The sequence below is a fragment of the Dendropsophus ebraccatus genome, chromosome 1, assembly GCF_027789765.1.
Source record: "Dendropsophus ebraccatus isolate aDenEbr1 chromosome 1, aDenEbr1.pat, whole genome shotgun sequence".
Classification (NCBI taxonomy): Eukaryota; Metazoa; Chordata; class Amphibia; order Anura; family Hylidae; genus Dendropsophus; species Dendropsophus ebraccatus.
In genome coordinates, this window is record NC_091454.1 from 198,162,563 (window position 1) to 198,188,699 (window position 26,137).

The following is a 26,137-nucleotide window of genomic DNA, read 5'->3' on the forward strand; positions in this document are numbered from 1 at the left end:
CCAGTTTCACTTTACATCATGTTGGATAAATCTCCCCCTAAGAGATACATTAAGTACATTAGGTGTTTCTCGTGTGGTTACAGCCCATGATGATATAACCGTTTCAGTGCAATAAGAGCCTCGCTGGTTTTAGGGTCCCTCCTCGGTCTCTTATTCCAGCAGTTCCACATAGTTGGCAGGGAACATGCCGAAGTGCCCGTCGGGTCCATAGCCACGCCACCAGCCCTCGTCTATCATCTCGATGTGCGTGATAATTTGGTCGGGGTCAAATGAAATCTCCGTATCATCGGCTGTGCAAGAGGAGAGAGAAGAGGCATATTATTATTCTTATATATTAGTTATGTTGTACTAGAGCAGGGATGGGAGAATGTTCGGCCCTCCAGCTTTTGTAGAACTATAATTCCCATCATGCCTGGACAGCCAAAGGTGGCACAATGGGAATTGTAGTTTTGCAACAGCTGGAGACCTGAACGTTCCCCCGATGCTGTACTTTCTATTAGGAAAAGGGGAAAATATAAGCAGCATTACAGTAGCAAATCCCCATAGAAAACCTTTCATGCGCTGGACAGGGCCGGTTCACACTGAGCAAGATCGTCGGAATTCCGCCGTGCTCAGTGTCCTACTTTGAGCGAATGGGAGAGCGCGCGCTCGTCCGCTACCGCCACTCTCCGCTCAAAGAATGAACATGTTCACTCTCTGAGCGGAGAGTGGCGGCAGCGGACGAGCGCGCCCTCTCTATTCACTTAACAGCAGGACACTGAGCACGGCGGGATTGCGCAGTGTTTGCTCAGTGTGAACCGGCCCTTAGACAGAGGAGGCAACAGAGAGCACTGTGTCAGACTGAAAAGAAAACATTTCCTGCAGGAAATATAGCGGCTAATAAGTATAGGAAGACCTGATATTTCTAAATAGAAGTAAATTACAAATCTATATAACTTTTTGAATCCAGTTGATTTGAAAGGTTGCCCATACTTCACTATCCCCTATTATGCTGCAGGAGCAACTTGTAGCAAGTGTTCAATTCCACTGTAGCACCTCCACAGGTCAAATGAGGTACTGCATGGCACAACTTAAAGCGGTTATCCAGTGCTACAAAAACATGGCCGCATTCTGCCAGAGACAGAGTGACTCTTCGGGTGCGGTTTGCAATTAAGCTCCATTCACTTCAATGGAAATAAGTTACATAACCCCACCCAAATTAGAGACAAGAGAGGGGCTGTATCTGGAAGAAAGTGGCCATTTTTGTGTAGCGCTGGATAACCCCTTTAAAGCGACTCTGTACCCACAATCTGACACATCCCCCCCCCCCCCAAAACCACTTGTACCTTCGGATAGCTGCTTTTAATCCAAAATCTGTCCTGGTGTCCGTTCGGCAGGTGATGCAGTTATTGTCCTAAAAAACAACTTTTGAACTTGCAGTCCGTGCCAAACAGGAGTATCTGTGCCCTAACTTTGAACCACCCCTCCGTCCCTCCTCCCCACCCTCTTCATCATTAGGAATGCTCCAGGCAGATTGCCTCCTATTCCCCACCTGTGTCAGCCCAGCACATGGGCTGGATCGTTAAGCACCTGTGCAATGTTCAAAGTTAGGGCACAGATACTCCCGTTGGGCACGGGGCTGAAAGTTTGAGGGTATATTCACACGAACGGGCTCACAGCGAGATTCTCGCTGCGAGCCCGGCAGGTCCTGGCAGTTCCCATACACTACATACTTGCTGCGGTCTAAACGACCGCAGCGAGTATGTAATTATACCGCCCTTAACCCCTTCTGCTCCCGCCCGGCTCCCCCGCTGTAAGCATACTTTACCTGTCCTTGCTGCACGGGTCCGGGGTCCTGCTCTCCCATCCGGCCAATCAGTGGCTGCAGCTGGGTAACACACTGGCCGGATGGGAGAGCAGGACGCCGGACCCGTGCAGCAAGGACAGGTAAAGTATGCTTACAGCGGGGGAGCCGGGCGGGAGCAGAAGGGGTTAAGGGCGGCAGAATTACATACTCGCTGCGGTCGTTTAGACCGCAGCAAGTATGTAGTGTATGGGAACTGCCAGGACCTGCAGGGCTCGCAGCGAAAATCTCGCTGCGAGCCCGTTCGTGTGAATATACCCTAAAAGTAGTTTTTTAAGGACAATAACTGCATCACCTGCCAAACGGACCGCAGGACAGATCTTGGATTAAAAGCAGCTATCCGAAGGTACAAGTGGTTTGGGGGGTCAGATTGTGGGTCGCTTTAAAGCAGAACTATCAGCAGGTTCTTCCAAGAGAACCTGCTGATATGCCGCAGTTGCTGTGTATCTCTGCAGTACATAGCCATTAGTTTAACCCCTCTCCTCCCCCACATTGTTTGTAAAATCGCTAAATGCTCTTATGCAAATTACTAGCATAAGGGCATTTAGGGCGTTGCTCAGGACCTGGAGAGCATCGCCCCGCCCACACTACTATGCATATTCATAACTGCATAGTGGCCTATAGAGCGTATAGAGAGTGTATAGACACTGCTGCTGCGCAGGGAAGCAGTACCGCCAGAGACAGGATGCTTCCCGCGCATTCGGAGAATCCCCTGGTGCGCTGCCGATCCTCACGGAGGTTTCTCAAGACGTAAGTATAAAGTCTCTCTTATACTTACGTCCTGAGGGACCTCCGGGATGATAGGTGGCAGCCTGGGAGGGTTCACGCATGTGCGGGAAGCATCCTGTCTCTGGCGGGACTGCTTCCCTGCGCTGCAGCAGTGTCTATACACTCTATACGCTCTATAGCCCACTATGCAGTTATGAATATGCATAATGGGCGGGACAGGAGGGGGCAGACTAGGCGGAGCGCAGCGATGCTCTCTGGCCATGAGCAACGCCCTAAATGCTAGTAATTTGCATAAGAGCATTTAACGATTTTACAAACAATGCGGGGGAGGAGAGGGGTTAAACTTATGGGTATGTACTACGGAGATACACAGCTACTGCGGCATATCAGCAGGTTCTCTGGAAAGAACCTGCTGATAGTGCCCCTTTAAAGTGTAATGCATTGCCATGTGGGACCCACTCTTTTTGGTTTCTGTATTCTACAATGACCACCGCCTTTAGGCTCCATTCACACGAAGTAAAACTGGCAGAATTCTATGCCGTGGAATCCCGCCAGCCTGAGTCATACTGGCAGTCTATGGGAGGCTCGCACGCCTCCTCTCTCCGCCCGAAAGAATAGACATGCCAATTCTTCAGCGCAGAGAGAGGAGGCACAGGAGCCTCCCATAGACTGCCAGTATGACACAAAGTCTGGCGGGATTCTGTGGTGGAGAATTCTGCCACGGAATTCCGCCAGTTTTACTCCATGTGAACAAAGCCTTACAGAACAGACCCCCACCCCGGATGACTATTAATGCAAATGTATGAACACAAAAACTGTAAGCCAATTGCATAATATATTAGGATAGGGACGGAGGTAGACAACCACCTACATCATATCACTGCTTAGAACGTGAATGTACTACTTAGGAAAAATGGCAGGATCAGCACGCCGTCTGATATTCCATGACAGCTCGGCAGATAACCATAGTAACCCTCAGCTATATTTCATACAGCCGCACAGTAGTTTGTGGTTTATTTAGCTGAGGATTAAGTCTTGTCTGTTTAGGTTGGATACAGGGTATAACTGTGTATAAGGATTGGGCCACTTCCAACTATAACATTCCATAGCTTCTTAACACTGAGGGTTCCTAGAATAATCCATTAACTGTGTGTGCGCGCCCCTGGCCAGTAAGGAGGACCACCGCCAAAATATAACTTACTAATGGAAAAGAAAGGCTAGATAATGGGATGGATTAAAGGGGTAACATATTAAAGAGTTCTTGGTTAAAGAGTACCTGTCAGTAACAATAACTTTTGACATGTCAGACAGGTCAAAAGTTATTGATCACAGTGGGACTCACTGCTGTAATTAGAGGATATAGCTGGGGAGAGAGAGCAGTGGTTGTGCAATCCACAATCGACAGCTGCCCGCTAATTCAAACAAGGTAGCCTCATAGACTTACATGGTAGGAATTAAAGGGGTACTATGGCATTTTTTTTTTCTTTCAAATCAAGTGGTTTCAGAAAGTTATATAGATTTGTAATTAAAGTCCGGCAACAATTTTTATTGAAGTATTGTGTTGCCCCCTAAAAGTTATACAAATCGCCAATATACACTTATTACGGGAAATGCTTATAAAGTGCTTTTTTTCCCTGCACTTACTACTGCATCAAGGCTTCACTTCCTGGATAACATGGTGATGTCACTTCCTGGGTAACATGGTGATGTCACAACCAGACTCCCAGAGCTGTGCGGGCTGTAGCTGCAGGAGAGGATGATGGCAGAGGGATGCTCAGTGTCCTTCCAGTGTCCCTCGGGTCATGACATCACCATGTTATCCAGGAAGTGACGCCTTGATGCAGTAGTAAGTGCAGGGAAAAATATATTATAGTATATTGTATATTATATAATATATATATTATATAATATATATTGTATATAATAGTATATTATAGTATATTGGTGATTTGTATAACTTTGGGGGGGCAGGACAATACTTTAATAAAAAGTTTGGCCAGACTTCTACTTTAACTAAAATTTAAAAATCTCAATCTTCCAGTACTTTCAGCTGCTGTATGTCTTGAAAGAAATGCCGTATTCTTTCCAGTCTGACAAAGTGCTCTCTGCTGCCACCTCTGTCCATGTCAGGAACTGTTTAGAGCAGGAGAGGTTTTCTATTGGGATTTGGTACTGCTCTGGACAGTTCCTGCCTGGGGCAGAGATGGCATCAGAGAGCGCTGTGTCAGACTGAAAACACCACTTCCTGCAGCAGCTAAGTAGTACTGGAAGACTTGAGATTCTTAATTAGAAGTATATCACAAATCTAAATAACTTCCTGACACCAGTTGATGTGAAATAAAAAAAAACAACATTTTGTCAGAGTACCCCTTTAACCATTACAGAAATGACAATATGGCAGGGGAGTGGATTGTCCTGCAGCCGACTGCGGCTGACTATATCTCCTGATCACAGCTGACTTTAGCAGCAGACCCAGACTATTGGCAAAATAATCATTAATTTGTTCATATTTAATCATCTTTCCATGTGTATGCAGGCAGCAATCGAACCACTAATAAAAATTCATTCGTATGTGGTCGATCGCATCTTTTGAGTGGACCACAAATCATCCTTAATTGTTTGCAAATCTTTCAGTGTAAGCACACATCGATTGTTCGTAATTACGGATGTTCGTTGACTACACGAACGATCATAATTGCGTTCGTAACTTACGACTATCGTTCCACGTATTATGGTGAATGATTTCCGGTGGTTCCCAAAAGCGCTGGTTTGCAATCATTTATCAATAATCAGCAGAGAAGAAAATTTGCTTTGCCTAATAGGATCCTCATGGTCCGAGAGAGGCCAGTGTTAGGAACCATCTTTCTGAGGTTACCTTAAAGCGACTCTGTACCCACAATCTGACCCCCCCCCCCTCCAAACCGCTTCGGATAGCTGCTTTTAATCCAAGCTCTGTCCCGGAATCCATTCGGCGGGTGATGCAGTTATTGTCCTGAAAAACAACTTTTAAACTTGCAGCCTTGTGCCCAACGTGGCCTAGATTGTGTATGCATTAGGCTGGCAAAACCTCTCTGTCCCTCCTCATCATTAGGAATGCTCCAGGCAGGTATTCTCCTATTCATCACCTGTGTGAGCACGGCACATGGGCTGGATCATTAAGGGTGTTCAGACATGTGAGGAATTGAAGAATACCTGCCTGGAGCATTCCTAATGATGAGGAGGGTGGGGAGGAGGGACAGAGAGGGTGTGCCAGCCTAACGCATACACAATTTAGGCCACACCAATTTGACACAGGGCTGGAAGTTTAAAAGTTGTTTTTTTAGGACAATAACTGCCTCACCTGCCGAGCGGACCCCAGGACAGATCTTGGATTAAAAGCCTTTAGAACAGGTTTTTATCGTATATATTTGGTTTTGGTTTCACATATTTTCACTTAATTATCACATCGAATGCACACATGCACTTTATGGCACTTAATCAGACAAACTGTTTTGATATTCAATTGTTAATATTTTTTTATTATTTTTCTTTATTATTTTTTATTTTTTATTTATTTTTTATTATTTATTTGCATTCATTATCATTATTATTACTATTTTTATTATTATTTTCATTATTATTATTTTCATTTTCATTTTTTTCATTGTTTCATTTATTCATTTATTTATTATATTTATTATTTTTATTATTATTTCATTTTATTTTATTTTAATCATTAATTTTTCATAACTTCTATTCATTTTTTATTATTTGTTTTTATTTTATATTTTTTATTTTTATTTTTTAATTTTATCTTTATTTATTATTATTATTATTATTTTTTTTCATTCATATATATTGTTAAAATATCACATATTTTTTTCATATGCACTTACATCAGTATTTAATTCATCAAATTTAATTAGCCTTTATTCACACTAATTGTACACATCATTTTAATCATGGTTTTTCCATTTTAGTGTCTTAATTATTCACTTGGTCTCGAGTATGTACACACATATTTATTTTTATTGATATAATCATGTTTCACATTTTTTGCCTATACAAAACATTTTCAGTCACATTACTTCCACATAGTATTATTTTAATGGGTATGGTTTATTATTAGATTCAGTATTAGTATTTCTAGAGTGGAGATTGCTTCATTACTATATGTAGTATATGGTTCAATTATCCACAGGGACAGGTTATGGGCAATTCAGGAGTTGTCTCCCTTTTCCAACATGGCCGCCGTGATTGAGCGCTCCGGTGCGCATGCGCTCCCCCCGCTGTGACGACTTCCGGTCCGACGCTCGCACCGCTGACGGCGCACGGTGTGCGTCCTCGGTGATGCGGCCTCGTGGCAGGCGTGGTCTTGGCGGAGGGGGGAGGCCTGGCGTCGGAGCGCCAGGTAATTATAATCACGGCCTATTATAGGCCGTTATATGACAGCACTGGATATATAAGTGTGCCTACCTCTGCACATCTCACCACTCCTTGAGAAAGGTCTACGAAACGCGTTGGAGGGTGAGGTGCAGGGGCCGCATCATAAGGGGATTGGGATTCAATTTGTTTGGCACTGGTCTGAGGTCTTACTATTCCAGGGATGGCAATGTTAGCCATGTGATGTACAAATGTGTTCCTTTTGCTAACTCAGTACCTGGTTGGATGTATATTGGTTGCACATAGCACTTCAAATACTTGATTCAAGCCATCTGAAATCCCATTATTTATGTAAACTATCTTAGTTCTGCTCTCCCCTTTTTTTTGCTGGTGTATTGCAATATGCTATAGATTTTTATGGTCCCCTGCACCGTGTCTTTTAAGTGTCTTATGTGTATATGTTGTTTTTATGGGATAGGTTTGGGATTTATACATTAATAAAGGATTGAGATTTTGTTAAACTAATTTTGGCATGTGATTTGCGTTTACTTAGGGTTTTTCTTTGGTTTTGGATATATAGAGTGAACCCTATTTGCTAATTATTGGTCAGAGACCCTAATATAAGTTTTTTTTTTTTTTTTTTTTTTATCGTATATATACCGGAGGGAGTATACACCTTTTTTTAACGATTAATGACTAACGATAAACTATCACAAACGTTTATCGTTAACCATATTACAAAGAACGATAGTTGCTAGTTACGATTGTTACTACCATCAGTTAATCCATCTGATCCCAGCAAAAGAACGAACAATGTGGAATTACACTAAACGATTGGTGAACAAATGCAGGATTACAGAGAATGATTAGCAATGATTTTAGGTTCACATCTAAATCAATGACACACAAAAGATTTTACGATCGTTGCCTACAATTACACAGGACAATTATCGTTTAAATTCGAATGATAGAAACGATTTTCCGCATGATAACCGTCCCGCGTAAAAGGGCCCCTAAGTCCTGACACTTGCAGGTTGATGCAGCACGTTTCCTTTTTTTTTCTGTATGTAAGTCACGGCAGCGCGCAACCTGCAGTGTGAACAGGGGTATTGGAGTGCTGGCCGTTATTTTTTCTTTTGCTTTTTATGTCTGATGATATGTCAAAGGTTATTTTTAAAGTGTCACTGTCGTTTAAAATTTCTTTGTACAGGCGATTTTAAGAAACGTTGTAATTCGGTTTATTAGCTGAAAAATGCATTTTTATCATGAAAAAGCAGTTTGAAGCTCTCTCCCCTGTCTTCATGATTCTCTTATGGAGAGGGGAGGGGTGGAGGAAGATGAGGCACCAAAATAGAACAACAAGGTGTTAATTTACAGCTACATCACCAGGCTATCTCCTCTGAAGTCAGCACTGACCTCTGAATACCGGCTTTCACACAGGTTCCACTGTGTAATCCTTTGTTCCCTGCTCTCTGCTGGCGACTAATCTCCCTCTTCCCCCCTCCCTTCTCCATAGGTTAAACAGGGCTCAACTGATGTAAAAGAGTTGAGATTTCCTGATAATGAGCAGAGAATGAGAGGAGGGAAGGAGGGGGGGGGGGACCTGGGGAAAGGCTTTTTGAATGCAGATAATTGCCTAATAAACCCTATATATTGCCTATACTATTGACTACTGCAAAAAAAAAAAAAACCACACACGACAGTGACACTTTAAACAGCAGGACCCGATCTACCACTTAGAGTAGAGACCAACTACCAGGAGAGTCTTTTACTATGAAGGACCCATCCTGAGAATGCATTATATGGATATTCCCCTGTGTAATGCTTCACCTCACCTGCAGGGGCACTGCAGAGAAACAAAATACTTGCAGCGTTTTATTGTTGGTGAAATCATCTAACAAAGAGATTTTGTACAAAGTAGAAAATCCCCTTTAAGTTATGCCAATCTTCCATGCTCTAAACTCAATGTCATCTCTTCCCTGTCTCAGATTTCACGGGTGTTTAGCTCAGACTGGTTGATCGGGATGTGTTGCCTGATAACCCTACCAGGAAGACTAGCTATCTCACATGACTAACCCACAAACAGACAAGTAAAAGTATGTGCACAATAGAATATTGCTGAGGATGAGGGTTTGCACAAGGTTTATGACATAGGTTATCACCCTCCGGGCTACGTGATGTGGAATCTGCTCACACTGCATGACAGCAAATGATACATTCCCCAACCAATGTGCTCCTTAGTATACTTCAGGTATTTATCTCTATAGGGGAGGAAAATAACTGTATAACATGATGATAGACTATTCAGGCCACAGGATTTCCTCCCCGACACCCACATCGGTTGCCCTAGATTAAATACTAGATACTTTACCTATAGTCACAGAAAGTAGGAGGATATATCGTCTGCTGACAATTGTGGGGCCTGATGGTCAATACAGCGAGATACTACAATTCCCTGCATGCAACTGCGCTGAGCCGGCCTGCTGTGCACACTGCTGCCCCCTAGCTGCTCCTCCTTCCCTGCTCCACTCACCATTCTGAGAGAAGAAGAACTGCACATGCTCCTTTTTTAAGGCTATGTTCACACACCGTATATTTTCGTAAAACAACGGCTGTGATTTATGACGTCCATTGCCGCTTAGGAATTCCGTCCGGAGCGTATACACATAGTATACCCTTCAGCCGGGATCTCTTGCGACGCCGCAAACAACTGACATGTCAGTTTTCTGCGGCTGCTATTCACTGAATAGCGGCCACAGAAAACAATGTCAGTACACACTATGGAGCCTGCGAGTCCGGCCGCTCGCTCCATAGTGTCCAGTGGGGAGTTCTGATGCGGACGCACATGGATGCGCCCACATCAGAACTCTGCGGCCCTAAAGGTCATCCGGCCAGTACTGCAGTACCAGCCGGGATGATCTTTTCAGAGACCGGTCTCTTACGATGTGTGCACATGGCCTTAAAGTGCATTCACACGTACAAGATCCACAGCAGATCTGCAGCAGATTTGATGGTGCAGATTTCATGCTGTGTTCAGAATAAAATCCGCTGTGATAAGGTGCGCGTGAAGCTACCCTTACATTACATGACCCATCTGCCTATATAGAATATCACTGATGATCCATTATGCATTTAGGGAGCAGGAGATCATAGGCGCAAGCGTAACTGGTTAGTAGACGTTAAAATAAACAGCAATGGTTTGAACATGTGATCCACGAGCGAAACAGGAAATAGAGTATCAGTCTAAGGGCCCTATTATATGGAGTGATAATTGGCAGATTATCGCTGTGTAATAGAGATAACGACCAGCCAATAAAATGATAAATCGGCTTTATCGCTTCTTTAGGTCCTGACCTAAAATCATCGGGTGCGCATCGCTACGTGTAATAGTGGCGGCTCATGATTGTAGTATAAATTACTAACTCACCGTACCACGTTCCCCGGTATCTGAAGCCCTGCCTTCTCTGCACTGACAGGCCGCCGGCCACTCAACCAATCACAGGCTGCGGCCAGTGATTGGCTGAGCAGCTGGCAGCCGTCAGTGCAGAGAAGGCAGGGCTGCAGACACAGGGGAAAGTCTCTGAGGACACCAGGGAACGTGGTAAGGTGATTTAATATTTGATTATTTGAAACTAAAGGCAAAGGCTGCACGGACCTTGCTAACGATATCCGTGCAGCCCTTGCTGGCTGATAGTCGGCCCGTGTAATTGCTCTATAAATGATCGCCAATCTAGCAGATCGGCGCTGGTTTACAGTTTATGATCGAGCCGTGTAATAGGAACCTAAAGGGCAAGTATTAGATTTTATGGGATTATGCCAAGGCAGGCAGTGGAAATATACTTACCCATCCCTGCGCCCCTGCAGCACAGTGTTAACGCTTACAGACTTCTGACGGCCTCCTAGATCTCCCGGTCCTGCAACGCCAGGTCCTGGCTGACAGATGTCCGCTCAGCCAATTAGCGACAGGCGGGACACCACTGCAGTTACTGCCGGGACATGATGATGCAGGAAGCCAGGGGAAACAGTAGACCAGTGGCTGTCAGATCTGGTGACGCTGCGCTGTGAGGTGCGGGATGGGTAAGTATAGCCTTTTTATTATGTTCTCCCCACAAAACATGCACACCTCCATGTCTTAGTCCAGTTTTGTCCTACTGGCTATCAGACCAAAATATAATATGCATGTTTTGTGGGGAGAACACACACATATATATATATATATATATATATATATATATATATATATATATATTTTATGGTCTCAACAGCTTAGAATAGCAACTAGCTTCTAAATAGATACACACATTTATATCCAGGAAGAACAATTTCTTACAGTTCATGACTGTGTTTAGATGCCTAAATTGGGGATGTGGTTGTCATATAGACCACTGATTCCTAAGAAAACCACAAGTTCCCATTAGACAGGCTAAAGCTAGGGAACAGTAAGAGCTCGATTGCTGAAAGAACAGTACCATGGTGGAAAAGAAGGGTGATCACCGGCAAAGAGTGAGGTAACTACGTCACATAACATTTAATTATGTGCTGTAATCAAATAATTCTATCAATCAGAACCAGAGAAATATTTTGCATCCCTGTCCAGGGAACCAGTCATCACTTTCATGCTGCCCGAACCACAAATGAAGGCGGCAATTGTTTGCGTATTCTTCCCACCACACTGGATTGATAGATCTCTTTATCTGGATATAGTTAGAGAACTACCAATCAAGACCAGAGAAGCAGGAAGACGCCACTGTTGACCACCGCTCCCCGTTGACTCATGGTTCAGCCAGCATGACAGGTTCCCTTTATAATGCTACAATTTTTTGCACTCACCAGCTTGGTAGTCGTAAAGTGCTCTGGCACACAGCCCCCGGTCTTCATCTGTCCCCGTCTCATAGACAGCCTCCTCTTGCTGTGTCTGAAGTAACAAAGAGATAGTGTTCAATACCTTCACAGCAGTAGTAGGATGATGACAGACTGTCACGTAGTACAACAGGAGAAATCCCTTACTCCAGATTCCACCTGCTGAGGGGGCTCTTCATAGACATTGTCCTCAGGTGGCTCCTGGTACAAATCCTCCTCCTCCTCATGGTGATCGGAAGACGCTTGTTCTGCAGACAGACACACACTCTCTATATAAGCTTAGTAGGTTTATATACCTGCCTTCTGCAACTACTGTAGGTTATGTACATACATGTACCTTTCACATTGACAGTGGGTTCTGGAGGTGCATGTGATACAGGGGCAACAGGAGACTCTGGGGGAGTCTGATGGGCATGAGACACAGGGGGTACAGGGGGTTCCTTAGCACGATTTACAGGGGATGATGGAGGAGACTCTGGCTCGGGTTGACTGGTCGACTTCTGAAGGAAGGGACTGCGTAGCCTTCCTGGAAACGTACACCATGAGACAGAAAGAGACATACTCCATGATGTAACAGAAAACACAAAGTGAGGGAGAGACAGCAGAAGAGCATGACATAGCTGGTATCAGATGGTGCCGGTACTCACCGGGCTGGGAGCTTACGGCGGGTGCACTGGGCATAGAGCGCTCTTTCTGTAGGAACATCTCACGTGCGTTTACAGACTTCTGAGCAGCGGCGTCCTGGAGAAGACACCAAGATTATGAACACACACAGGAGAACAGATTTAGTATTTAGCGGGAGTTAGTGGGTGCTGGGATGGTAGCCTCTGCAATATGACCACTCCTTGCCTAATGTCACATTGGTCAGAAAGAGTTTTGTGCACGGACATCAAAAAAATCCCCCCAGGCATTGCACATAAGGCTGGGTTCACACTAAGTTTTTGCAATCCGTTTTTTGTGTGCATCAGTTTTTTTTGTTGGTTTTTTAAGCGGACACAAAAATGTGGACCACGTTTTTGTGTACGCTAAAAAAAAACGGATCTGTTTTGATCCGTTTTTTTTTTTTTTTATAATGGAAGTCAATGGGAAAATGGATTAAAATGGATGCACACAGTTGCATCCGTTTTTTCAGCAGCTTTTCATCTGTTTTTTTTTTTTTACAAATTGCAAAAACGTGGTGTGAACCAAGCCTAAGTGTGAGGAGCTGCGGCAGGGTTCTACCATTGGCCAGAGGAGGGCTATAACTTACTGTATTATACACCGCCATTACTTACCCGGTCTTTTTTTTCTGCATCTAGCTGTTGCCTCCTGTATAGGATGAAGAAGACCTCAGTAAGTTATTTTCCTTTGCGACAGTGGTTTCTAACCTGCAGCTGGGTAACTATTGTCAGGGCATGCTGCTGGGAGCTGGAGTTCTGCCACAGCTGGAGCACTAGGTGGCGCTATCTGAAATCGACCCTTACCTTTGAGCATCTATTTCTCCCGCCCGCTCCTTAAATCGCCTTTCCCTCTCCTCTGCCTCTCTCTGCTCTCTCTCTTTGCGCTCTCTCTCCAGTCTCTCCCTCTCCAGGTTGGCTCTCTTCTGTTCCTCCAGCCGGCGCTCCTCTTCATCTTTCTGTGTGTAGGGAATGGGTAGCGGGTTAGGCCAGCAATGCCACCACCATGCAGCCACACCTAACAGCACTAGTTCTGACACTCCTCACCTCCGCCTTGGCCCAGAAGTTTTCTTTCCCAACACGTTTTATTTCAGACATTGCGTTTGTCTTCTGGTATACAGAGCCCTGTAGTGGAAAGTGAAACGTTATGTGCTGCCATGTTTGTCGTCACTATTAACCCTCCGTGCACCATCTCTCACCACTGGGCCCTGCGGTGCATCACCGCCTCGGCTGGTCTCCTTATGGAAGTTGTAGTTGGCTCCAGAAGCTTTGGCAACCTTCTCCATGATGGAGTCTGGCTCCACATCCTCATCGGCACGGGCATTAATCGTCACATGGGCTCCCTACGACATCAACATCAAAGAGATGTGGTATTTGATATGTCTTTATATTTACAGCTGCCCCCGGAGAGAACTGATACAGCTTGTACATTGTATTCTTCAACACAATTCCATGCACTGGACTACATTTCGGTGGTGTTTATCCTAATCCGCCTGGTTCACAAAAAGAAAGAGGGCCTCCTACAATGACTATATTGCAATGTGGAGGCAGGGCTGGCAGAGGTTTACATTGCACACAACATTACGGTAACTGCCCTGGGATGAGCTACCTACCTACATGAGAAGCAGAGCGGTGCTTAAAGTGTCACTGTCGCTTTTTTTTTTTTTTTTTTTTGCAGAAATCAATAGACCAGGCGATTTTAAAAAACTTTGTAATTGGGTTTATTAGGCAAATATGCCATTATCTGCATTCAAAAAGACTTTCCCTACGCCCCCCCCCCCTCCTCATTCACGGCTCATTATCAGGAAATCTCGACTCTTTTACATCAGTCGAGCCCTGTGTAACCTATGGAGAGGGGAGGGGAGAGGAGGGAGATTAGTCGCCAGCAGACAACAAAGGATTACACAGTGGGAGCTGTATAACAGCCAGTATGCAGAGGTCAGAGACTTCAGAGGAAATAGTCCGGTGATGTAGCTGTAAATTAACTCTTTCTTGTCCTGTTTTGGCGCCTCATCTCCCTCCACCCCTCCCCTCTCTATAGAAAACCATGAAGACAGGGGGGAGCTTCAAACTGCATTTTTCGGCTGATAAGCCCAATTACAAAATTTCTTAAAATTGCCTGTACTATTGATTTCTGCCAAAAAATTTAAATGCAACATGGAGAGAAAGGAGCTGCTGCACATCCCACCTAAGGATGATACTAATGCCGCTAGGCTATTTTAAAAAAACAATTTGATCAAACCATATTGCCTCATGTACCATGTGCCAGTCTCCTGGTTCACATGGGTCCCTACACTAACTCCACACTGTGTCGGTCAGCGACTGCCAACCCCAAATTATATACCAACATCCTGGCGTTGGTTTTTAAAAATAGCCTAGCGGCATTAGTATCAGCCATAGGTGTGATGTGCAGCAGCTCCTTTCTCTCCATGTCGCATTTTGTATTTCTTCCTTTTCTGAGCCGTTGGCACTCCCCTTCATAAGACCCACGTGACCCAAATTGGCAGGATACACCTGTGCTCACATGTCAGTACCTCCGATCTTTCCCGTTCTGTCTGCAGCAGTGGTGGTGGTGAGTGCAATACCATATTCATACTTGTGTTGTTTGGGGGCAGGCTTCTCCGCCGGTGGTGCTGGCTGGGTTTTGGGGGGGCATTTTGGGTTTGGTCCTGTGACATTGGGGTTGCAGGGCCATTCCATGGCCTCCCTTCCCTGCATGTGCATGCTTTGCAGGGTTGACACAGTGTGAAGTTAACTAGGGACCCGTTTGAACCAGTAGACCGGCACGTAGTACACGGGGCAACATGGTTTGATCAAATTATATACCAACATCCTGGCGTTGGTTTTTACAAATAGCCGAGTGGCAAAAATAGCGGCATTAGTATCAGCCATAGGTGTGATGTGCAGCAGCTCCTTTCTCTCCATGTCGCAAAAAAAAACACAGCACCTTGCAAGCCTAGAGCATCAGTAACCTCTTCTTCCCCTACATGCTATCTAGTCATGTATTCTAAAAATCATCAGCTCACCATAGTCTGGTCAGTCTAGTGCACTATATCATAGTATAGGAGTAGGTGCTGTGCTGTGATTGGCCAGAGAAGGGAAAATAAGTCCTTTGTGTGCACCATGGGGGGGTGCTCTCAGGGGCTCAACAACAGTGAGAGCATCAACATCACCTGGTCACCTCTCAAGGGTTAACATAAAACCATAAAGGTTTTTTAAAAATCAAACTATAAAAAGGGGGTGTTTTTTTGTTTTTAGGAAGTGAACCTGTATCGAAGAATCCCCCTCTCCCCAAACCACCTGTACCATTTTGGTTTCCTCATCAAAACATGTCTGGTCCCGGGGTCTGCCTGTCTCTTGGGGCTGGTATTCGGGGTAAAAACAACTTCTATTCTGGCATCACAGTGGAGTGTCAATGAGGCGGGGCCTAGAGCATCCGAGGCCCCAGGCCTGTAGTGCCTTTCTTGATGGTTTTTACCCCGAATGTCGGTACCATGAGACAGAAAGACCCCGGGACCGGACATGCCGGGGTGAGGACATCAAACAGTATCGGCAGCTTTGGGTGGGGGGGCTCTGGGCCTATCTGGCGGTATAGATTCACTTTAAAACAAATAAAAAATAAACAATAGAGCTGTATGGTGGAAAAAGGTCACCTAAAAACACCAGAAGCAAGGAAAAGCAGCAAAAAAAAACAAAAATAAAACTAAACAGAAATACAAAAAACATAGCAATAACACTTTCCTGTTGCAATATCACTTCATGTAATACAACACTGAGCAATAGAATTGGCTGCAGAGGTGGACAGAGCCTATGAGTCCTCTGCAGCCATCATGTATCTCTTCCTCACAGTCAGCTGAAGAGTTAACCTTTCCCTTATCGCTGTACGGCCCGGCCTTTAGTAAATATAAAATGTCCCTTCATTGATTAAACCATGTACAGATGATAAAAAGGTGAACACTGTGCTCACATGTATCCCTATCCACCAGAAGAGTAGCTGCTGTATGGATATAGAGATCAGTGGCTCCTGAGAGCCCCAGGAAGCAGCTGAGTTTCCAGAGGACGTTACTCTTGGTTGCACACCTGTCCTGCAGCAGTAGTCGTACATGTGGCCATTCAAGTAATACACACAGAGCTTGATGGCTGCTTTCTACTTATAGAAGGTGGTCCTGAGAGGGGGAAGTGGTTTCCTACTTCCATTTTGTAGCACAAATGACAGTATGACAGGAGCTAATATTAGTATCCCTCTAATAAGACAGAAGGGACGGAACATATTGTACAGAACAGCGGCTAAGCTGTCATTAGTCTCTCTATACCGGGAGCCTCACAGCAGGAGCCCGAGTGGTTGCTATAGCTTACAGCACATCGCTGCTTGTTCACAGGAAGAATGCCAAAAGCCACCAACGTCAGGGACCGAACACTGAAGAAGCCGCACACACACACACACACACACACAGTAACTCCAAGCAATGCGACTGATACAGATATAAGGTCCTGTCATCAGCTTTGCCTGTCTCTATCAGTAACATATATAATAAAACACACCAAGGAGGAGGAGGAGGAGCTGTTGGAATCAAATGAAGCAACATTTGTGAACGTAATGATGAAATTATATGGAAGTGATTACAGTAATAAAGCAAAGGGATAAACTTATTGGAGAACTAGGGCCGTGTTTAGACTGAATACAAGATAGGATATGGTTGCGCATGGAGGATGCAGGTTCCATATGACATTGTGCAGCTGGAAGCCATGAGAGAACACGTGGCTGCAGGATGTCCTGTACATATTACTGAACTAGGGGTGACTGACTGTCATGCAGTATGTGATGGCTCCTCGCATCATCACACCAGCAGGGGCAGTGTGTCCTCCCCACCAGCAGGGGACAGTGTGTCCCCCCAACATCATCACACCAGCAGAGGGCAGTGTATCCTCCCCACATCATCATCACACCAGCAGGGGGCAGTGTATCCTCCCCACATCATCATCACACCAGCAGGGGGCAGTGTATCCTCCCCACATCATCATCACACCAGCAGGGGGCAGTGTATCCTCCCCACATCATCATCACACCAGCAGGGGGCAGTGTATCCTCCCCACATCATCATCACACCAGCAGGGGGCAGTGTATCCTCCCCACATCATCATCACACCAGCAGGGGGCAGTGTATCCTCCCCACATCATCATCACACCAGCAGGGGGCAGTGAGTCCTCCCCACATCATCATCACACCAGCAGGGGGCAGTGAGTCCTCCCCACATCATCATCATCATCACACCAGCAGGGGGCAGTGTGTGCTCCCCACAAGTAATGAGTTACAACGAATTTTCGACGGCTAAGCACCTGGAAATGTTCGGGCAGAGACAGGAGCATAATGAAGTAGCCGCCTGTGTCTGGATGGTGGACAAGGAAACTTTGGGAGATGCTCGTTCTTGTCAGCAGATAAACAATCCTTTTTACAGGTGATCTGTCTCGGCCATCCAAAGCCTGTTTTCGGCGTGTGTCTTAATCTAACCATTGTTCCCAACACCTCCAAATAGCTTGGCCAGAATGGTCTAGACCAGTGCTTCTCAAACTGTGAGGCGGGCCTCACCAGTGAAGCGCCCCCTAGTTGTTGGTGAGGCCCAGCTGGGGAGCCAGTTTTCACAAAAGTTACTATGATCTGCACTGTCCTTTTGCTGTTTGCAAAAATCTCCATTTTAACAACATTATTATGTAGAGCTTGAGAGATGGGTGAAAGCTAGCCCCAGTATTATTTTCAGTTTTTAAATGGACTTTCACCACAGATAGTGAGGCCCAGGCCCTCTTGGTCAGTCTGGTGAGGCCCAGGCATTGCCTTGGTCTGTTGGGTGAGGCTTCAGTAGAAAAAGTTTGAGAAGCACTGGTCTAGACAGTGGGCAGTTGTAACATCCATCCTGCTTCTCAGTCCAGTCATGTCCCTTCTCAAAGTCTGTCAAATGAGCAAAATGTCTTCTTATGTGTCTTAGAGCCAAGTCTAGCAGTCAGCGATCTCTTACCAAGAAATACACTACCCAAAAGTAGCCTCTGAAAGAATTTCTATAGGGCAGCAAGGGAGGCACTTTTACGCCCTCTTGTGGTAAGACCCAGTGTCTATAAAGACCCTACCTGTAACCATGTACATATCTGGGTAAATTTTATAGAGTAATGAACCAGAAAGCTCAGGATGAACACCATCTAGACCTCTAGATCCACAATCACTGCAACAAATGGATTTATGTAAGGAATAAAAATGAACTGATAATAGAACCTAAAGAGAACAGAAGATCCTGGCCAAGTTCCTGTGGGTAGGCGGGTGATTTTTGCCATCAGAGGGAAAATTACATGAAAAAATGTCCATAAAGTAATTTACCCTCTAGCAGTGAGACAAGTCCGAGACATTTCTGGGAAAGAGCCAATCTGAATATTAATAGTATATAATATACAGAAACACACAATCATAGGATTTTACCTTTAGAAAGTTTGCCATAGTACTGACGTGATTGGCACAAACCCCTTTCCTGGCATCGTTCACCCCTTCCCCTGTCTGGAGGAGAAAGAATAGATGGTGTGAGAAGACGCAATGGAGGGGTAAGAGACTGACAATGTATAGCAGGAGGGTCAAACATGTGGCAGTCCAGCTGTTGCAAAACTACAATTCCCATCATGCCCGGACAGCCAAAGCTGTCCAAGCATGATAGGAATTGTTGTTTTGCAACAGCTTGAAAGCGGCGAGTTATAGCAATATCCTTACCCAGTTTATGAGGACATATTTGGGGAGACCGGAGTTGGGGTCCTGCACTCTGCAGAAGGCATACATCACTTTACCGCTGCTCAGCTCATCCACGAGTTCTTCCAGGCCGCCATCTATAATAGGAGAAGAGAGGTGAATGGTGGAGAGTCACAGAACAGGAACACTATGGCAGAGGAGATAGATCGCAGGCCGGACGCTCATATCATGTGGTTACAGCACTGGCTAAGATATATATATATATATATACACATACACACACACGAAGGTCACAAACTACATACCTCCAGTCCCCGCTAGCCTGATGTCATTGCTGTTGCCTTCATATGTGAAGAGAGCCCTGCAATAGAAGCATCACATTAGCAGTATATAGTATACCAATGATAACAGAGGTAGTTTGTGCCTTGTCAGCTTTAACAGGACTACAAGTCCCAGCATAGGTTTCCAAAGACCTGTAGAGAAGCTATCAATGCCAGTCTTACTTAGTTCACATTGTACTAAAAATAAAAGATCAAAAATCATCATGTTATATTGACCTTTGACCTTATTAGGGTGGCCATCATCTTAAGTAGGGCTATTGATACCCTGCATACGGCAACATATTTCCTATGCAGCGGCGACTACCACCACCTGGTCCATCATGTGCAACTCTAAATGCAGCTTCTACACAGGTCTTGGTATCTCCATGGTAACAGACTACAGACAAAACCTGCGTAGTCAGATCCTGCTATTGCACATCTTCTAGCCGTCCACTATATACATCTGGCAGATTAGGAAGATGTTGAGGACAGGTAAAGGGGAGTGGGACTAACAGAGCTTGTAGTCTATGACTACATAGAAAAAAGGGTAGACTACTTTTAATCAGAATTACTTGCAGTTTAATTTTCATTTTAGATACAATTGGGCAAAGATGAATGAAGCTGTGTATCACAGCAGTAAATACGCTGAGTATACGGTGTGTGCGTTTGTACCCTAAGGGTACAAACCCACACACCGTATATGCAGCAGATACGCAACAAATACGCAGCAGATTTGATGGTACAGATTTAATGCTGTCTTCAGTTATTTAGATCTAATCTGCTGCGTATTTGCTGCATATCGCAGCAGTAAATACGCTGCGTATACGGTGTGTGGGTTTATACCCTTAGTCTATATTTAGTAGAGATTAGCAAATCTCGAGCACGCTTGGATCCGTCTTGAACACTCTGCATTTGATTACCGGTGGCTGAAGAAGTTGGATGCAGTCCTAAAGTTGCCTGGAAAACATGGATACAGCCTATGGTCCTATCCATGTTTTCCTGGACTCTCTAGGGCTGCATCCAACTTCTTCAGCCACCGATAATCAAATGCAGCAGGCTTAGGTTTGGATGGAGCCAAGCAAGCTCAAGATTCACTCATCTCTAATCCTGATGTATACCATTCTATGCAAAAAGGATTTTCCGTCACTCACCCAATCTTCTGCACACAAATTTATTTATATATACATATACAAGGTGAATGCTGCATACCAGACAGGACGCGTTTTGCCTCTCTTGCCTTTCTCGACTAGTTGAGAAAGGCAAGAGAGCTGAAACGCGTCCTGTCTGGTATGCAGCATTCACCTTGTATATGTATATAAAAATAAATCTGTGTGCAGATGATCAGGTGAGTGCTTGAAAATCCTTTTTGCATAGACTCTTTCCTGTCCTGGCACCCCCTGCCCTGAGTGCCGACCAAACTTGCTTCCACTACGATGTATACCATTCTGACCGAGACCAAAAGGAAACTACAGGCCTCTGTTCAGCTGACGTAACCCAATAGGTATTAGTGTTCGGCATTTATGTTGGGTACTTAGTTGGCATAGGTGAGAGGTGTCACACTAGCGGCCCGGCAGCAGCTGCAGAACTACTATTCCTTGTTTGATACTTGTGTCATAGGTGAAAAAAACGTGATGTGAACAGGACCTTGGCGAAATTACTCTGAGCACATTGTGGAAAGAAACCGCCATACGTGCAACATATGTAAGTGTACACATAGTGGAAAGAAACAGCCATATGTGCTTGTGGAAAGAAACCGCCATCCATGCCACAGATGTAAGAGAACACATAGCAGAAAGAAACCGCCCTCCATGCCACAGATGTAAGAGAACACATAGCAGAAAGAAACCGCCCTCCATGCCACAGATGTAAGAGAACACATAGCAGAAAGAAACCGCCCTCCATGCCACCGATGTAAGAGAACACATAGCAAAAAGAAACCGCCATCCATGCGACAGATGTAAGAGAACACATAGCAGAAAAGAAACCGCCATCCATGCGACAGATGTAAGAGAACACATAGCAGAAAAGAAACCGCCATCCATGCGACAGATGTAAGAGAACACATAGCAGAAAAGAAACCGCCATCCATGCCACAGATGTAAGAGAACACATAGCAGAAAAGAAACCGCCATCCATGCGACAGATGTAACCGAACACATAGCAGAAAGAAACCGCCATCCATGCCACAGATGTAAGAGAACACATAGCAGAAAGAAACCGCCCTCCATGCCACCGATGTAAGAGAACACATAGCAAAAAGAAACCGCCATCCATGCGACAGATGTAAGAGAACACATAGCAGAAAGAAACCGCCATCCATGCCACAGATATAAGCGTCTAGAAAAAGTATCACTACAAGGTGGCGTAAAATGCTCCGGGTTTATTAACGTCGTATGCCACCATCTTGCCTCATAATACCGATGTCACATAAGGGAACAATGAGATGTATAAAGGCACAAATACAAATCGTGTACCATGTGATATATGCTGCACGTCCTCTGTTTGGTTTTATCTAAATCATAGACGGTATTGATCAAACTGAGACATGTGGCCTGAGGCGATCACTGCACTTACTGGGGGGGGGGGGGGGGGGGGGGGCGCACGACAATGTGTTTCTATATTACAATATAGGAGGGTAGCGTGTAAGGGGTTAACAGTCACTTCCTATACAATGCTATTTCCTACTAATAGAAACTTCCTCAAATAGCATCATGCGATCGCAATAGCTGCAGAGATGTCACAAGAGGCTGTCGGAAAGTAAAGACACCCCGAACATGAGAGACGATATCCCCCCCAGTCCAATGCAGTGACTGTGGTCTAGATTATATAGGGGGGAGATTTATCAAACATGGTGTAAAGAGAAACGGGATCAGTTGCCCCTAGCAACCAATCAGATTCCACCTTTCATTCCTCACAGACTCTTTGAAATATAAAAGGTGGAATCTGATTGGTTGCTGGGGGCAACTGAGCCAGTTTCACTTTACACCATGTTTGATAAATCTCCCCCATAGTGTGTGTATATACGTATTTACAAGTAATAGTACATATACAAAAATGTTACCCATTACCCTTGGACAGGGGTAGGGAACCTTGGCCCTCCAGCTGTTGCAGAACTACAATTCTCATCATGCCTGGACAGCCCTGGGTATATATCTTCGGCTGTCCTGGCATGATGGGAATTGTAGTTTTGCAACAGCTGGAGGGCCAAGGTTTACCATCGCAGGGCATGCTGGGAGTCGTAGTTTCACAGCAGCTTGAGACCCACATGTTGGCTCCAGATAGAGGTCAATATCGGGGTATCCATGTATGGACCCATAAATCATTATGTAAGTAATCCACTTAGTTACAGCACCATATGGCGGTACAGCAATGCTATGTGTACAAGACCTCTCAGACGGACCAACAGGTTGCTTCTTTTTTCTCATTCACTTCAAAGCGCACTGTCCCTTTAAGAAAGCAGTAAGCATGGCAGTCCAGTGACATCACCCAGCAATACACCGCACATGTATAATTATACGGGTGGGACGCACGGCTTGGGGTTTTGGTTGAGAGCCAGAGACTGAAGTTTACTGAGAATATCTTCTCCCATAAATCAGAATACAGGAGGGGGGGGGGGCTCGATGCCGAATGGCCGACGCTCGTCTGTCATTCGCACGCAGATTTGCGACTATTAATAAATGACACCATAGTGAGCGACTGTTGTGCAATGATAAGCGTGGCGCACTCCACCTCTGTCCGCCCTGTAGCATCCCTGGTGCTGGTAGTAGTATCTGCGGTGTGTCACCCTCTTACCATCCCAGTTATTCTAATGGAGAGATTATAGACATTTAGATGTCATTTATAGGTGACTAATCCGCTGATGATAGGAATGAATCAGAAAGTCTTATAATGTACGATTCACATCTCCATACTGCTATATGTTGTATACACTAATGTATATATATATATATATATATACACACACACACACATCTCATATGTGGCTGCAATGTCCAAGAATTACAATATCCTATCCCTAGAAGTCTATGGCAGCCTACTGTACCGCCATATGTCTATGATTTCTTATTGTTAGAGAGAATATCTGTACCGAGCACCATATGGCGGCATAACACTGGCCAAATTCTTCGGATTAGCATTCAGATAACAGCTCTCTTCTGACGTCACCCATGTTAAAGGAGAAGTCCGGTGAAAATTATTTCCCCCCAAAAAAGTTGTACAAATCACCAATATACACTTATTACGGGAAATGCTTATAAAGGGCTTTTTTTCCCTGCACCTACTACTGCATCAAGGCTTCACTTCCTGAAATAACATGGTGATGTCACTTCCTGGATAATGTGGTGATGTCACTTCCTGGATAACGTGGTGATGTCACGACCTGACTCCCAGAGCTGTGCAGGCTGTGGCTGCTGAAGCGGGTGATGGCAGAGGGATGCTCAGTGTCCCTCCAGTGCCCTGTGTCCCTCAGTGTCCCCCTGCCATCATCCTCTCCAGCAGCCACAGCCCGCACAGCTCTGGGAGTCGGGTCGTGACATCACCACGTTATCCAGGAAGTGACATCACCATGTTATCCAGGAAGTGACATCACAATGTTATTTCAGGAAGTGAAGCCTTGATGCAGTAGTAAATGCATGGAAAAAAAGCACTCTATAAGCATTTCCCGTAATAAGTGTATATTGGGGATTTGTATAACTTTTGGGGAGCAAGACAATACTTTAATAAAAATTGCCGCCAGACTTCTTCTTTAATGCATGCGCAACCCAGCCGAGCGTCCGTGTGATCAAAGCAAGGAGGAGGGAGAAACCACGGACTCCTCTAGCATGCCTGATCCTTAATTGGTCAGTGACTGATTGTACACATCAATCTATGGTATATGATCTTCAATAAGGATTGTGCTACTCAAGTACGACAACTGATGCCATCAAACAGGTGAGCGGAGACCCCCTGAATTATTACCTGCAATGTACACGAGTGATTGTCCTGTCCTTAAGTCTGGGTAGTCCTAGACCCCCAATGAATCACCCCCATCCATGTGTACTATAGGCCAGTGTTCTGCCCTGATGGCTGCAGGCTGTGATCCAAAATACATATAGTAAAATACTGATAATCCAGCATTCTCAGACAGATGTACACAAGGTGGGTCTCTTGCTCAGGACCCCTCTCTATTAGACTAGGTTCACACTGTGCATGAAACCCAATAAGAAAAGGGATGATACAAACACAACAGTGTGAACACAGCCTGGAAGAAACTTCTGCTCTGGAGCACTTAATGCAGCCCTGTATCCATTCATTCATCTCTACTTCCTAGTGATCTGCCTGCAGCTGTCAGGGCATGCTGGGGGTTGTAGTTCCTACTCATTTGGTTAATGTATTGCAGTGCATTGTGCTGGAACCCCCCTTATAGTGCAGGACTACAAGTCCAGGGCTGCTGAGCCGTGTAGTCCTCCAGGCAGCTGAGTCACTGTGCACACACTGCAGGCAGGGGATGCGGTACTGCAGCCCTCTCCCCCCTCTACTCACCAGTTGGTCTTGGTCTTGCCGTCCACCACGTCCTTGTAGGCGGCTTGCAGGGCCGCTCCATTCTTGCTGAGGTTCACAGACATGATGCAGGGGCTGTCACTGCTCCTCCAGCACTTCCTCCACCCTGCTCCGTGCTCTGCCTTCTCCTCCGCTTCCTCCTTGTGCACGGAGCTCCTCCCCGGGCAGCGCCACCTGCCGGCAGCAGCGCGCACACGCCCCGTGAGTCACCTTGTAGAAATGTTTTTTTGTTCCCTTTCCTGTCTCTTCTATTGTTTCTGCATTTCCTACAGCGCTTTGTATAGTGTTTAAAGGGACAGTGACCCTAATATCCACCACTAAATCAGTGACAATGGTGCTAATAACGCTCATATAGACGTGTGTAAATGTATCAGTGAGATTGTAAGGTCATAGGGCAGGGACTTTATATCACTTAAAGGGGCGGTGTCATGAAGCAAAGAAGGTAAAAGCAGATGTGTACCACATAAATATATGTAAAGGAGGGCAAATGTGCTTGTCTAATAAATAAAAATATCACTGTACTGTTTTTCTCTCCCATGGATCTATTCCCTTCCTGGTTTCCTCTCTGATCTGTGACCCTGCTGTCGCCATGTATCAGTGCAGATACTTTCCCACAATCCCCCGCTTCCATTTGAAGGGAAAACCAACTGCCAGTACTAATGGGATAGATGAGGAGACTGCAACTTAAAGGGATATTCCTGTAAAAATTTACTTTTTTCCCTATCCACAGGATGGGAAAAGTAGGAGATTGCAGGGGTCCAACCCCTGAACCCCACGTCGATCTGCGTATCAGACCCCGCCGGCTTTGTTACATGGAGCGATGATCTGCAGAATCCGCATCATTTGCCAGATGTCATCGGCTGATCGTTATCTCTATTACATGGAGCGATGATCTGCAGAATCCGCATCATTTGCCAGATGTCATCGGCTGATCGTTATCTCTATTACATGGAGCGATGATCTGCAGAATCCGCCTCATTTGCCAGATGTCATTGGCTGATCGTTATCTTTATTACATGGAGCGATGATCTGCAGAATCCGCCTGATTTGCCAGATGTCATTGGCTGATCGTTATCTTTATTACATGGAGCGATGATCTGCAGAATC

The 26,137-nt window shown here is 45.2% G+C and overlaps 1 protein-coding gene across 1 annotated transcript; it reads right to left on the bottom strand.

The window, feature by feature from the left end:
• On the bottom strand, window positions 1-25,179 carry DBNL (drebrin like). The gene is made up of 13 exons (XM_069960906.1): window positions 25,013-25,179; window positions 19,478-19,533; window positions 19,197-19,309; window positions 18,915-18,989; window positions 13,650-13,793; window positions 13,498-13,575; window positions 13,258-13,409; window positions 13,069-13,102; window positions 12,442-12,535; window positions 12,132-12,320; window positions 11,942-12,042; window positions 11,765-11,849; window positions 1-290 (listed from the first exon to the last, which is right to left on the bottom strand). Exons 1-13 carry the CDS (start codon window positions 25,093-25,095, stop codon window positions 151-153), a joined length of 1,344 nt encoding a protein of 447 aa, XP_069817007.1. The 5' UTR covers window positions 25,096-25,179; the 3' UTR covers window positions 1-150.
• Between the last annotated feature and the right edge of the window lie 958 nt (window positions 25,180-26,137).

Coding starts and splice junctions, on each gene's coding strand:
- DBNL (XM_069960906.1), bottom strand. CDS start 25,095: ATGTCTGTGAACCTCAGCAAGAATGGAGCGGCCCTGCAAGCCGCCTAC. Junction 18,990..19,196: donor AATATGTCCTCATAAACTGG/GTAAGGATATTG, acceptor TTTCTCCTCCAG/ACAGGGGAAGGGGTGAACGA. Junction 12,321..12,441: donor CGCCGTAAGCTCCCAGCCCG/GTGAGTACCGGC, acceptor GTACGTTTCCAG/GAAGGCTACGCAGTCCCTTC.